This window comes from Schistocerca serialis, chromosome 2, assembly GCF_023864345.2.
Source record: "Schistocerca serialis cubense isolate TAMUIC-IGC-003099 chromosome 2, iqSchSeri2.2, whole genome shotgun sequence".
Lineage (NCBI taxonomy): Eukaryota > Metazoa > Arthropoda > Insecta > Orthoptera > Acrididae > Schistocerca > Schistocerca serialis.
The window spans coordinates 1,146,382,491-1,146,398,577 of record NC_064639.1 but is presented as its reverse complement, the minus strand read 5'-3'; the positions used below and the strand labels follow the sequence as shown (position 1 = coordinate 1,146,398,577).

General features: G+C 41.3%; 1 protein-coding gene across 1 annotated transcript in view; it reads right to left on the bottom strand.

The window, feature by feature from the left end:
• LOC126458607 (uncharacterized) overlaps nt 1-16,087 on the bottom strand; it is a 799,633-nt gene that overhangs the window by 30,599 nt on the left and 752,947 nt on the right. The window contains exon 4 of the mRNA XM_050095765.1: nt 2,580-2,828. Within this exon, the coding sequence (XP_049951722.1) occupies nt 2,580-2,828 (249 nt within the window). The remainder of the gene's footprint in view (nt 1-2,579; nt 2,829-16,087) is intronic.

The following is a 16,087-nucleotide window of genomic DNA, read 5'->3' as shown; positions in this document are numbered from 1 at the left end:
TTACCGAAGTTAATCCACATTGTACCCAGCTAGTTCTTGGATGGGTAACCGTCCGGGGAGAACCGGATGTCGTTGGTTGTAAGGATGCAGAAGTCGCTCAAGCGGCGTCCAATGGAAAGACTTGCGCCAGACCGTTGTGCCACACGACATTTTTTAAAAAATGTCCTCAGTACGCCCATTGTGGTTAGAACAGTGTCCTGCGTAGTTGTGAGTGCAATGTGTCGGAGTTAATTGATTTCGAACGTGGGAAAATTGTTAGTCGTTGGATGGTAGCTGATTTCATAATCAAGGTAGCCGAAGCGTTTTACGTTTCAAGACGAAGGTTTATACAGCAAGCAGGGAAAGCGAAGAAACACCGTCCACTAATTCACAGTGTGGGCGAAATTGCGTGTTGAGCTATCGTGATAGACAGTCATTAAAGCGGACTGTGACGAAAACTGCAAAAGTCACTGCAGGACTGAATGACGCACCTGTAAACATTGTCAGCACCAACTATCACGAAGGGAGCTCCTTTAACTGGAAATCGCAGGGGAAGCTGAAGTTCCAAAACCACACGTCAGTGACGCAAATGATCACAACCGAAAAATGTGGTGTTGAAGCCATAAATCCTAGACGCTGGAGCACAGAAGAACGTCAGTTCGTCCGATGAGTCTTCTTTCACATCGTTTTCAACTTATGGCCGAGTTTACGTCCCTAGAGTGAAATAATGGGAGTGCGGTATCCTGGTACAGCAAGTTTGATGGTCTACAAGAAGCTATATGTGGTACGATGTTTCGATACCAATCCATAGCGTATCAAGGTTGGTAATGGAATGGTAAGTTTCCATCTGATGATGGATAGGGGTCGCACGGGCTCTGGTGGACCCAATGGTGTGCGTCCGCTGAGCCACATCTCGAGTGACGCTGTACTACTAAGGCCCTCTGCCTCCGCAATATAGGACGGCCGGCGGCAGCCGCTCAGCCCACTTGCTCTCGAAGCCACTTTGTGATGTGACGATACGCAGGCGCCATTTCGTCGCCGCTCCAACACCATATTTCGTGCTTGTAATATTTCTGGCTTATTCAGCCATCATATTAGGCTCCAGGGCAGTGGAGATGCAAGAAGCATGGAGATGACGCAATGTGGGATGAGGTACCGGTGACAGATGTTAGATTCGGTACCATTCCCGTGAGAAAGACCGCCTGCATGATGCTGCTGCTCTGTGATTGGCTGCTGTGTTCGGCGGTAGGGCGCCAAAACGTTAAACTTTAGTTGCTATTATTAATTAAACCTGTCATCCAAATCACTTCATTTTTTAAAATAAACATCTCTCAACAGCCAGCTATCAATCAGTCATTTCAAAATGATTAAAATCAAAGAATTACTAAAACAAAAGACTGACGATATTACTGCCGAAGCACTTCGGTGGCGTTCGGGTCACGCCTTGCTGGCTTGGCGCGCGAAGTGTCTCGGGCAGTCCGGCTCTGCAGTTCTGACCGTTCCAGTAGACAGACATGTTGTCTGTTATAGCAGTATTTGTTTCATGCAATTTTATTTACTACAGTTCCGACCGTCGCTAGGTACAGACATGTTGTCTGTAATAGTAGTATTTTATTCATGTAATTTTATTCTCCAGTTGGCTCTGAGCACTATGGGACTTGACATCTTAGGTCATCAGTCCCCTAGAACTTAGAACTACTTAAACCTAACTAACCTAAGGAGATCACACACATCCATGCCCGAGGCAGGATTCGAACCTGCGACCGTAGCAGTCCCGCGGTTCCGGACTGTAGCTCCTAGAACCGCATGACCACCGCGGCCGGCTATTCTCCGGTTCTGACGGTTCCAGTAGACAGACATGTTGTCTGTGGCAGGATGTATTTCATGTTATTTTAGCCAGATATAATGACTGTGGAAAGATATGTTCAATACGTTGTTATCAAGAATAGTTTCTCGTGTCTACATCAATAAAAACGTGAGTGGCATCCCAAATGAGCTATAGTTTATTCGTAGCAGCAGTTCCTTACGAAGTTAATTTCAGCCTCAAGAAAAAGAATCCACGACCTACGTGCTGTTTTCTGCGCTGGGGACATCACCATCATGAAGACAGCAGGTTAGTGAAGTATACAAGAACTTATGCATCCCACACAGGACAGTGGAAACAACTAGGCAGCTCACGTGTACTGCATGCACAGTACAAATGTGCTCAGTGACACGTCATCTGCAGTAATGCAGAGGAGGTAAAGAAGGATGAAAGTATTAACACTATCCCACTTTTATTCCTTTTTTCTTGCCGTAAGCTTTACACAGCGATTATCTTCCTTGTTGACACTGATGGAGCTGGACTCTCCACCCACTGTAGAAAGTGGAGTTTGAATACAGACATTTTATTTGGATGTTGTTTAATGGTAATGAATTTGTTGGAGATATTGCACATCCCGCTGAACTGTAAATAGTTGTAATGACAGCTGAAATCTATGGAAACGGCAAATGCAAATTCCGACCTGTGTAGACCCGATAGAGCGTTGGGTGCGGTTCCGAAGCGACACCTAAGAAGAGGAAGGCACAGATACCGACTATGAGGGGAGACGAGAGCGTACCCATGACGTGGCAGGCCGTGGGGGCGGTGGAGGCGGGCGCAGGCGGGGGCGGCGCGGCGGTGTCGCTGGAGTTGTCCCCGTCGACGCCGGCGGGCGGCGTGCTGTCGCTGCTGGACGCCGCGGCGTCGACGTCCGCGGTGTCGTCGCCGACGTCGGCGGCGGCCGTGGTGGGCCAGGCGGCCGCCTCCGTCACCACGTCCGGCCCCGGTGAGCCGCCCAGCAGCGCCATCGAGCTGTTCTCAGCTACAGCTGCGGACACAGGCAGACTGTTGTACAACAACAGCGAAGGGCAATTGGGTCAGTTTTTGAGGTGACATAGCAAGCTGAAAGGGTCGATGTTACACTCTGATGTTGTTGCTTCAAATGGCTCTGAGCACTATGGGACTTAACATCTTAGGTCATCAGTCCCCTAGAACTTAGAACTACTTAACCGTAACTAACCTAAGGACATCAAACACATCCACGCCCGAGGCAGGATTCGAACCTGCGACCGTAGGCACTCTGATGTAAATCAGTTGACATGTGATGTTTAAGGCCCAACGTTACGACATTTCCGCGATAGGTGGAGGGCGCACGAAACAAGTTGGTGTATACATTGCGTAAACAGTGTAGTAGAGAGGGGGAAAATGGCAGTGGTGGCGGTTAACCACTGGCCATCATAGCTCTGTAGGAGAGGTGCAATTCAACGATCAAGGCCTGTCACAAACAGAATTTGGAAGCTACAACCAGCCGGTCTACAAAAGACCGTATTAACATGTTTTGCCAATACAGCCCATAATTCGAGAAATGAACAGTTTTTGATTAAAAACACATGGGGTTAAACCATTATGATCAAATTCCAACAGTAGGAGAAATTCTGTTTTCACCTGACTTGTTAACCTATCCTTCTTCCAGTGAAGCGCCAACAGTGGCAACTTCCGAGTGGCGCCTATACCTGTCTTGATGCCATGTTAAAATCGACTCGTAATGCTAGCAAAACATAGGGGACTTTCCACTAACATGCTAATGCAGTGGGGTTTGGAATTATTAAACAAACAACTCGGGTTCAAATGGCTCTGAGCACTATGGGACTCAACATCTTAGGTCATCACTCCCCTAGAACTTAGAACTACTTAAACCTAACTAACCTAAGGACATCACACACTGTAAGTAGGCTGTTTAGGTTTTTATATTGGTAACGCCACGTAGCGCTCTGTATGAAAATCACTGGCTGTGCTGAGTCGTGTGAAGTTAGCACCCCTTTTTCAAGAAATATACATTTTTTTCACAGTTCTTGATAGATGTAGCATAGTTCTAGAGTTCTTTGTACAAATTTTCAATAGTTCTGCAGAATTTAGCGACGAAAACAACAATACTCGAAAAATTTTCGTATCGAAAACATTCTTTGGCAATTTCCGCAAAATGTAAATAAGTACAAGAGTTCTGAGCATAGTTCAGAACAGAGCTCCAAGAGTTCTTTCGAAAATCCCAGTAACATTTTTTACTGCAGCTAATAGTTTACGAGATAATTGCACTTTAATGAGAAAATCTTTTCACTTACTGTGAAGTTGGCACCCATTTTTTCAGAAATATATATTTTTCTCAGAGTTATTGATAAATATGGCATAGTTCTAGAGTTCTTTGTACAAAATTTCAATAGTTCTGCAGAATTTAGTGAAGAAAACAACAATATTCGAAAAAATTTACGTATCGAAAACATTTTTTGTCAATTTTCGCAAAAATTAAACTTGTACAACAGTTCTGAATACAGTTCTGAACAGAACCCCAAGAGGTCTATCGAAAATTCCAACAACATTTTTCTATGGCGATAATGGTTTGAGATAAATTGATTTAATATGGGACACACTTTCTCTACAGAAAATATAAATATATTCGTACAACAGTTCTGATGACAGTTCTGGACACCACGTGAAAATATCTATCGAAAATCCTAGTAGAATTTTTTTGTGCAGGTAATAGTTTAAGAGGTAATTGCAACTTAATTAAGAACTCCATAAGAGCTCAGACTGTGAAGCTGGCACTCCTTTTTTTTCAGAAATATGTATTTTTTTCAGAGTTCTTGATAGATAAGTCATAGTTCTAGAGTTCTCTGTACAAAATTTCAATAGTTCTGCAGAATTTAGCGAAGAAAACAACAATACTCGAAAAATTTTCGTATCGAAAACATTCTATGGCAATTTCCGGAAAATGTAAATAAGTACAAGAATTCTGAGCATAGTTCTGAACAGAGTCCCAAGAGTTCTTTCGAAAATCCAAGTAACATTTTTTACTGCAGCTACTATTTTACGAGATAATTGTATTTTAATGAGAAAATCTTTCCACTTACTGTGAAGTTGGCACTATTTTTTTTAGAAATACATATTTTTTTCAGAGTTCTTGATAGATATGGCGTAGTTCTAGAGTTCTTTGTACAAAATTTCAATAGTTCTGCAGAATTTAACGAAGAAAACAACAATACTCGAAAAAAATTTCGTATAGCAAACATTCGTTATTAATTTTCGCAAAAAGTAAATTCGGACAACAGTTCTGAGGGCAGTTCTGAACAGAACCCCGATAGTTCTATCGAATATCCTAATTACAATTTTTTGTGCAGCTAACACGTTACGAGATAATTGCAATTTAAGGAGGGAACCTCTTCACATACTGTGATGTTGGAATCCTTTTCTTCAGAAACATATATTTTTTCAGAGTTCTTGATAGAAATGTCATAGTTCTAGGGTTATTTGTACAAAATTTGAATAGTCCTGCAGAATTTAGCGAAGAAAACAACAATACTCGAAAAAATTTTCGAATCGAATACCTTCTTTGTCAATTTTCGCAAAAAGTAAATTCGTACAACAGTTCTGAACAGAACACCAATAGCTCTATCGAAAATCCTAATAATATCTTTTTGTGGCGATGATAGTTTATACGGTAACTGCTTTGATGTTAGACCCACTTTCTCCACAGAAAAAGTAAATTCGTTCAACAGTTTTGATGAACAGTTCTGGTTAACAGCTCAAGACTTGTATCGATAGTCATAATAACATTTTTTGTGGTTATAATACTTTGTATGGTAATTGATTAATTGTGGGGCACACTTACTCAAAAAAAAATTAAGTCTGTTCGTATGTTCTGATGCCAGCTCTGGATAGCATTGTAAGAGTTCTGTCGAAAATACTAGTAACATATTCTGTGCAGGTAATTGTTTACGTAGTAACTGCCTTTATTAAGGAATGCTTATGAGCATTTCCCATGAAGTTTGAACCCCTTTTACGATAAATATACATTTTTTCGTAGTTCTTGATATATATGCAATAGTTCTAGATTTCCCTGCTCAAAACACGAATAGTTCTGTAGAATTTCGGGAAGAAAACAATAACTCGGCAAAATTTTGGTATGGTAAAAAATTATTTGACAGTTTGGAAAAAAATAAATTTGTGTAGCAGTTCTGTTGGCAGTTCTGGATAGCACCGGAAGAGTTGCATTGAAAATGATAAGAACATTTTTGTGGCGATAATAGTTTATACGATAATTGTTTTAATCTGATACTCACTTTCTCTACTATAGCAAAATTCGTAGAATAGTTCTGATGACAGTTTTGAATATTACCCACAGAGTTCTACCAAAAACTATAATAACATTATTTGTGACGATGACATATGAGATAATTAATGTGGGACTCACTTTTGTCATGTAAAAGTAATAAATTCGTACAAAAGGTCTGATGGCATTTCTTAATACGACCCTAAGAGTTCTACCGAAAACTGTAATAACATTTTTTGTGGGGATAACAGTTAATGAGATAATAGCATTTTAGAGAGACCCACTTGGTCTACATTATAATAAATTGGCACAACCCTTTTGCTGACAGCTCTGGATAGCACCGAAAGAGTTATTTTAAAAACCCTCATAACATTTTTATGGTGCCAGTAGATTATGAAATAGATTGTGTGTTCACTCTGCAGTGGGTGTGCGCCGATGCGAAACTTACTGGCAGATAAAAACTGTGTGCCGGACCGGGTCTCTAACCCCAGGCTATGACGAAGGAATATCGTCACAATATCCTTTCGTCCAGGAGTGCTTCTTCTGCAATTTTCGTAGGACAACTTCTACGAAATTGGGAACGCAGGAGATGAAGTACTGCTGGAAGTACAGCTATGGGGACGATCGTAAATTCTCACTTTTATTTTGGAAAACCGAAAATCGAAAACCCGGATGTGTATTCTACTAAATACAAAAAGTCTAAATGTTCAGCACTATACAAATGCCAGTACACCTTCTTAAGGCTGACTGTAGTAACTGTAGGTGGAAGCGTGGGATGTGCACGCTTAGATGATTCAAGAAGAGAAGGCTCGTCAGCGCAAAACAAACAGATGGCTGAGAGCGCAGATACATTCACACGCGCCACTAACCAGATGGTGTCACACCTGTCGAGAATCGCACCAGAGGTACAATGAGCAGTGGTGGAGTGCTGTTGGCGTGGTTACTATGCAGCTTACTTGATGGGCATCAATACACCGTTATATTAATGTAAAATACTTGAGAAACAATGTCATTCACACACTCCGAGTTCCTTATCACTCAGTACTAGACTAAATTGCCGGCCTAGTGATAAGCAGCCTATGTACCTCACCGACTACACATCTTCGTGCTATAAGAAAAAAAGAGGAAAAATACCAAGGGACACAAAATATGAATCCGGATAAATCGGAAATCCGGATTACTGAGGACCAAATAAACGAGTTTCTTATTTACAAATTTCTAACTTCTTATTAACTTTAATACTGTATCCCCTCAACATAACACACCTATCAGTCATGTATTGAATTAGGATTTAAACATACTAATTTGTTCGCTTGTACAATATATTCAGTAAATATACTTACATTTCTATACATTGTAAAGACTTTTAACTCTCGCTGTAGTGTAACTCATCAAACTTCCACACTTCCTTTCTAACTAGAACACATGATTGCAACAATATTAACGACAGCAATTTCAAATTTATTCGTTACACACAGCACATGTTTTTATGTATCCTAGCGTCTGGTGATGTTGCCACATAACTTTAAACCATGAGGGTCCTGGGCATATTTTTAGCTGTTAGTGGGTCCTGGATGTCATGAGAGCTCAAAACAATTACTGTTTTACGTAATAAAATTCATCTGGCTCTTCCTGATTCTAAAAATATACACTTCATGTACAGTACCTCGTACTTCTCGTGTTTAAATGTCATTTTGTTTAATATGGCGTGCCGCGCCGTATTAGCCGAGCGGTCTAAGGCGCTGCAGTCTTGTACTGTGCGGCTGGTCCTGACGGAGGTTCGAGTCCTCCCTCGGGCATGGGTGTGTGTGTTTGTCCTTAGGATAATTTAGGTTAAGTAGTGTGTAAGCTTAGGGACTGATGACCTTAGCAGTTAAGTCCCATAAGATTTCACACACATTTGAACATTTGATTTGGGCGCCGCAGTTTCCGTAGAACCTCGTTTATGTAATACCTTTGAAGAACCTGTCGACTGTCGTATGTGCAGGAAAAATGTTTACATGGCATAAAACAAAATCAGAATGCGTTTCAACAGTTGCAATACGTTTTAATGGTGGAGTAAAAATGGTTCAAATGGCTCTGAGCACTATGGCACTTAACTTCTGAGGTCATCAGTCCACTATAACTTAGAACTACTTAAACCTAACTAACCTAAGGACATCACACTCATCCATGCCCGAGGCAGGAATCGAACCTGCGACCGGAGCGGTCGCGCGGTTCCAGACTGTAGCGCCTAGAACCGCTCGGCCACTCCGGCCAGCCTGATGGAGTAAAGATTAAAAACAATGAGCAGAACAGGCATCAAAACTAGGAACAACACGAAAATTGTGCTGGTATGGGCGGACAGGGAACATGTTACATAAACTGAAAAAGCTGCTAAAAGCATGAAAAAGGAGGCCAGAATTACAAAGAGAAGAAGCAAAACTAAAGAAAATGAAAAGGACATGAAAGGTTCAACAAGATTATGGAGCAGGAATGGTTTCCAATGACGTCATTGAGAAGAAAATGACATACAAATCTTTAGTTTCAATTTTCTGCAATCAACGTGTTTGCATACAGAGATACTGTTTCCGGTATCTCATCCACTATTAAAGCTACATAAACAAAGCTATGGATGAATAATAATATAGCGCTTGCCTACACAGTGAACCACATTATTCAAGAATGGATTAAATATTTTAAGCTGCAGTATGTCATATTATGTTCTTAAATTATTAGCAGAAAAATTTTTCTCTTAAAATACACTGTTCTTAAAATAATCAAAACATGAAACTGAAAAATATTACTGGTTTGCTGTTTCAACAAGGTAATAATTCAAAGAATAAAATTTGTGTTTTATCTTTTATTTGGAATAGCGTGTAAGTACATTGAACCTAAAATAACAATTACGTGTAATTCTGTAGGTAAGAAAAACATCAACATTCACTCCACAATGTATTCCACAGATTTACAATGTATTTCACCTAGAGCTCACAATATACCAATTCTTTGATAAAAGTTTCATTCCTGAATCTATAGACAGTCTTGCATTATTAAATTTCAAAGTACCAGGAAAAACTACAGGCCGTGATATACAGGTCCCCTTAACAGCTCTTCTTCAGGATACACTAAATCCCAGAAGGAAATACATATGTAGGGAATTCAGTAATAAATAAGCATAGAATTTATGAGGTGTGAAACAACTATGAAAAATAAGTACAAAAAATATATAAGTGACATTTAGGGCATAAAATGCTCTTATTCTAGTAACTAAAACAGGAGGGCTGTGGTTCCAGAAACAAAGATACGAAGAACTAACATAAGAGCTGTATTTGTAATATTTAGAAATCAACTTTTAGCAATTGCTTACCTTATAAAGCAAAGTTCCTATGTGGGAACTACTTGTTTCGTCTCGTCGGTCTTGTAGCTGACATTTGAAAATTTTCCTGTCTTGACATACATGAACAGGTGTGGAGAAATTATCGTTTCTTTTGAAACTCCCTGTACTTCTTTATACAGGTCATCGTACTGCTTCCAGTAGGTTCCATCGAAGACATATGCCGTGTAGTGTTTGATGGAGCTATTATAATGAATGGCACCAACGAGAGTGTACTCTTGATTGTCGACTACGATTTCTTTCGTGATCGTTTGCAACACACATTTCTTCCTTTGATTAGGTGGAAACTGATCTTCAGTTAGTGGACAAGTTGTTATACTAGTATCCATCATCAAGTAGCATCCGAATTTCTTTTCTTCGACTGCTTCTCCTTTACATTTCTTGCATTTTATAATAGTCTTTAGACCTCCGTTTGTTGCATCTACAGCCTCTTGCATGAAATTATAACCAAGTCTGAAAAGCACATACGTATCAACGGAAATATAATGTAGTTTCACATAGCGTGAATTTAGGCACGTCGGACACGATATCTTTTTGTTGCAAATCGGGTTATCTTTTAATATTGTCTCGTATAATTCCCCAACATTCGACTCTGCATTCAGAGACAATATTTTTCGAGAGATTACTCCCTTTTTTTAGGAACGGTATCACATATAAAATATCAAATCTCTGCTTAAAATGCTGGGAGTTTATAATTTTTTTGTCCAAAACATCCAGAGCCAGATCCAAAAATGGATGGCTCACCATTTGAATGGTACTTTTGAAATCATCACTGAGTGATATTGCTTGCATGAATAAGGTTATCAAAGAATCAAAACCGCACGGTCCCTTCAAGTTGTAGGTAGCAGATTTGAATTTGCTAGAGGACCCATTTGGGAAAAGTGGCAAATTAATGTCTATGAATTTCTTAGTCGAATTCCAGTTTGAGCAATCATCTAAGTAGTTTTTCTTGCTCTTAGTTTGCATGCTCGATGTGACAATGATTTCGTTTTGAAGCTTTTTCAGCATTGCACTCTCCTCCATTTTATTGTTACAGGTCTCCCGATTTTCTTCTGTTTTCGAACCACATGATGAAATTTCATTGACATCTCTGGTGAAGCATGATTCTAGATAGTCTTTTGTGGAATGACATATCTCTTTAGAGTCCAAATTCGGCAGTAAATTACTATCTGAAGAGCGCTGAAAACACACACTCTCACTATTGACTGAGGGACAGTTGTTCTCCGCATTCATAACAAGTGCGCTCGAAGTAGGAGAAAATCTGTGTTCAAAACTATTAAAAATTTTGTTTAACTCTGTCTTATTGGCATCATCGAGTTGGGTCTCACTTCTTAAGGTATTGTTCAGTGTGCTTTCAGAATTATCAAGGATATATTGGTTTTGGGGTTTGTTATCTTCAGCTTCTTATTTTTTCCTCTCCAGTTTTCTTCTTCATGGTAAGGCAACGATGCTTCAGTTGGTTTGTGCTTCACAGCTTGCTTTGAATCTTGTTTTTCCATCATAAGTGGCGCTAACAGTTTTGTTTCCTCACGCAGCCACTTCAAATGTTGAAAAATGAATTTGTCTATTCGTAAAGGCAGCTTGTCAAAGCCCATTGTCTTTAATTTTGAAAATTGTCCTTCAGTCGCTGCTGACGAACGAATAGATAAAGGAATATGGAAAGAAGGATACATCACAGCTGTCCACAGTAGTATATAGTACATCAACTCTTTCAGCATCTCTGCAGCATTAGGAATGTTGTACGGATTCACATCAAATAGATTGTCATCCTTAGTCTGATTCGCGATGACTTCAGCTTCATTGTAGATACGTTTTGCCCTATCAATCCACGCGTTTGCAGTAGATTCCTTAGAGTTCAAAACTGATTCCAAAAGACAGTCATAATTGTTTTCAACATCATCAGTTTTCTTGTCATCATCTTTCTTTTCGTCAGTATATGAATGACGTGGACCACCTCTGATAATGTTATCAAGGTGGCGCTGATGTTCCATATTCTTGACCGCATTCATCAGTACCAAGATGTTCACTTAACGCAACAACCGAAAGTGAGCGCAAAGCACTTTCGATATCACGAAAATCTGTCACCATGTAAATATGGGCCAAAACTCGAAGATAAAGTTGTTTGACTTGTGATTTAACTCTCGAGAAGCATTTCCACATCGAAATCATGACCATAAAATGGTTTAAATCTATTCTCAAACAACACGAGGGTAGAATTACTCTTTCATGCAAAACAATATGACTATAACACCTATTCAAATAATCTGTTAAGTCCGAGCAATTGGCTATTGCTCTAGAAATGGCAACCAACAAAGCCTTACCAAAATCAGTTACCATGATTTTTGGTCTGGGAGCTCCAGATCTGACGATTTCCATAAAGAAAAATGACAAGAATGATGCGTCATGCCTAGAGGATATCATCTGATAAGTTGGGCAACTGATTGATGATCGATTGACGATATTTGGATCTTTACTAGTGACGTTTACTTCGCGGATGCACATGTACTGATACAGGTATATGTACTTTGACTTAATTTCCACACAGTCAGCCCTGTTTGACAGATCCCCAAATCGTGAAATAACTCGAAATGCAACGCCACCTGTAGCATCTACTGAATCGTATACACTGCTATTGCTACAGCACGAAGATGACGTGATGCAGGAGCGAAATTCAACCGACAGGAACAAGATGCTGTCATATGAAAATGATTAGTTTTTCAGAGCATTCACACAAGGTTGGCGCCGGTGGCGACACCTACAACGTGCTGACATGAGGAAAGTTTCCAAGCGATTTCTCATACACAAACAACAGTTGACCGGCGTTGTCTGGTGAAACGTTGTTGTGATGCCTCGTGTAAGGAGGAGAAATGCGTACCATCACGTTTCCGACTTTGATAAAGGTCGCATTGTAGCCTATCGCGATTGCGGTTTATCGTATAGCGACACTGCTGCTCGCCAGCACATTCTCCAAATCTCCCACCAATTGAAAACGTCTGGTCAATGGTGGCCGAGCAACTGGATCGTCACAAAACGCCAGTCACTACTCTTGATGAACTGTGGTATCGTGTTGAAGCTGCATGGGCAGCTGTACCTGTACACGCCATCCAAGCTCTGTCTGACCTATTGCCCAGGCGTATCAAGGCCGTTATTATGGCCACACGTAGTTGTTCTGGGTACTGATTTCTCAGGATCTATGCATCCAAATTGCGTGAAAATGTAATCACATGTCAGTTCTAGTATAATATATTTGTCCAATGAATACCCGTTTATTATCTGCATTTCTTCTTGGTGTAGCAATTTTAATGGCCAGCAGTGTATACAGGAGCTATGGCGACAGCGGCCGCCATCTTGAAATCCACCGTTTTAGACATGGGTTGTGTGTTTCAAATAGGAAGGGGATCACGTGGCACTCCATTCTGAACTACCTCTTTCTCAGAGGTACAACTGTGAAATCTGTTTTAAGATATATTTATTTGTGTAGCAGTTATGTAATTGCAAGACGGTAGTCAATTCTGTTTCCTGTTTTAGGTGTGTGGCACCTACACAGCAGGAAGGTACTGAAATTGTTAATGAAAGATTACTGCTGATTTCAATGCCCTGCGTCGGGAGAGAAACGACATTTCACATGTGACAGTATCTACTTTACCAGACAAATTTCGTGCAACACATTCTATGATGGACAAGCCACTCAGTGAATGCCAAGAACATACACCGACGAGGAGACCACGGCAGCAGTCGTGGCATCGTTGTTAACAGTTCACATCGCAGTACGCGCTGGTTATCAGTACTATTGGGTGTCAGTCAGCGTGTTGCACACACGCCAATGTCACCGTATAAGTTAAAGTTGCAACATTCATCTCTCGGACGATGATCCTGATCGGCAGGTGCAGTTTGCAGATTGGCTCTGGATCGGTGTAACAGGAATCCAAACGTCATAAGATAGGTATTGTTCAGTGACAAATTTAATTTTTATACACAAGGAGAAGTAAACAAGCAGAATCATCGTTACTGGTCAGATTCGAACCTCTCGTGGTTGGATCCTTGTTAAGTTGCTGCTGGTGGAAAAGTGGTGGTTTGGGTGGGATTGGGGACACGAGAATCGTAGGTGCGGTGTCTGTTGACGGAGCCTTGAATGAGGAGAGGTATTTAATATCTACATCTACAGCTATACTCCGCAAGCCACCAAACGGTGTGTGGCGGAGGGAACTTGACATGCCACTGTCATTACCTCCCTTTCCTGTTCCAGCCGCGTATGGTTCGCGGGAAGAACGACAGCCGGAAAGCCTTCGTGCGCGCTCGAATCTCTGTAATTTTACATTCGTGATCTCGGGAGGTATAAGTAGGGGGAAGCAATATCTTCGATACCTCATCCAGAAACGCACCCTCTCGAAACCTGGACAGCAAGCTACACCGCGATGCAGAACGCCTCCCTTGCAGAGTCTGCGACTTGAGTTTGCTATACATCTCCGTAACGCTATCACGCTTACCAAATAGCCCTGTGACGAAACGCGCCGCTCTCTTTTGGAACTTGTCTATCTCCTCTGTCAACCCGACCTGGTACAGATCCCACACTGATGAGCAATACTCAAGTATAGGTCGAACGAGTGTTTTGTAAGCCACGTCCTTTGCTGATGGGCTACATTTTCTAAGGACTCTCCCAATGAATCTCAACCTGGCACCCACCTTACCAACAATTAATTTTATATGATCATTCCACTTCAAATCGTTCCGCACGCATGCTCCCAGATATTTTACAGAAGTAACTGCTACCAGTGTTTGTTCCACTATCATATAATCATACAATAAAGGATCATTCTATCTATATATTCGCAATACATTACATTTGTCTATGTTAAGGGTCAGTTGCCACTCCCTGCACAAGTGCCTATCCGCTGCAGATCTTCCTGCATTTCGCTGCAATTTTCTAATGTTGCAACTTCTCTGTACACTTACAGCATCATCCGCGAAAAGCTGCATGGAACTTCCGACAGTATCTACTAGGTCTTTTATATATATTGTGAAAAGCAATGGTCCCATAACACTCCCCTGTGACACGCCAGAGGTTACTTCAACGTCTGTAGACGTCTCTCCATTGAAAACAACATGCTGTGTTCTGTTTGCTAGAAACTCTTCAATCCAGCCACACAGCTGGTCTGATATCCCGTAGGCTCTTACTTTGTTTATCAGGCGACAGTGCGGAGCTGTATCGAACGCCTTCTGGAAGTAAAGGAAAATAGCATCTACCTGGGTGCCTGTTTCTAATATTTTCCGGTGTCTCATGAACAACTAAAGCGAGTAGGGTCTCACACGATCGCTGTTTCTGGAATCCATGTTGATTCCTACAGAGTAGATTCTGGGTTTCCAGAAATGACATGATACGCGAGCAAAAAACATGTTCTAAAATTCTACAACAGATCGATGTCAGAGATGTAGGTCTATAGTTTTGCGCATCTGCTCGACGACCCTTCTTGAAGACTGGGACTACCTGTGCTCTTTTCCAATCATTTGGAACCTTCCGTTCCTCTAGATTCAAATGGTTCAAATGGCTCTGAGCGCTATGGGACTTAACATCTATGGTCATCAGTCCCCTAGAACTTAGAACTACTTAAATCTAACTAACCTTAGGACATCACACAACACCCAGTCATGACGAGGCAGAGAAAATCCCTGACCCCGCCGGGAATCGAACCCGGGCGTCGGAAGCGAGAACGCTACCGCACGACCACGAGCTGCGGACGTTCCCCTAGAGACATGCTCCCTGATAACGTGCTTCCAACGCTGTTGAACCTGCAGGGCGATTTCTCAACCGTCTTCCAACAAGACGATGCACTTCACCACTATGCTAATGAAGTCGCACAGTTTCTGGATGAACGGTCTGGAGGTAACTGGATAGGTAGGAGGGTTCCTGTCCCCTATTGAGTTTTATCTGTGGGAACATTTGAAATCAACTGTGTATGAGGTAAAAATCAACAATAGAGCCTAGTTTTGCCGGCGTATTGACGAGGCATGTGCCTCTGCCGACTCACAAATCCTACTACGTGTGCAGCAGGACTGGCAGAAAAGAGTCCGATTGCGTGTCCAGCGCAATGGAGGTCATATTTAGCATATGCTGTAATGCTGACTCTGACAAGTGTCCTAAACTTCAACAGGTCATAAATCCTACACAAGTAAAGATGTCTTGAAACAGGTTTCACATTTGTGTTCTTGCGGAAGAGGTAGTTCAAAGTGACGTGCCCCATGACCCCCTTCGCATCTGAAACACTATGGTAGCCCGCTGCGAGGTTTCGCTTGATTTCATACAACCCCACATAAAGTACCTGTCATGCATTTCCTTCTTCATAACAATTCACGGCAGCACACTGTAGCAGCACTGAGGACGCTCCTGCAGAGTTTTTGATGGGGATCGACTTGGCTCCCTCTGATGTTCATCTCTGCTCACGTGAATCGCTAGCTATGAAGACATTTTGGCGCAGAAAAGGAACTGAGACCAGCGTAGAGAAGTGCTGAAAGTACAGGAGGCTGTCTTCTATCACGAAGGTACGGGAAAGTTTGTACAACATGTGAAGCCATGACTAATAATAACAATATATATATATATATATATATA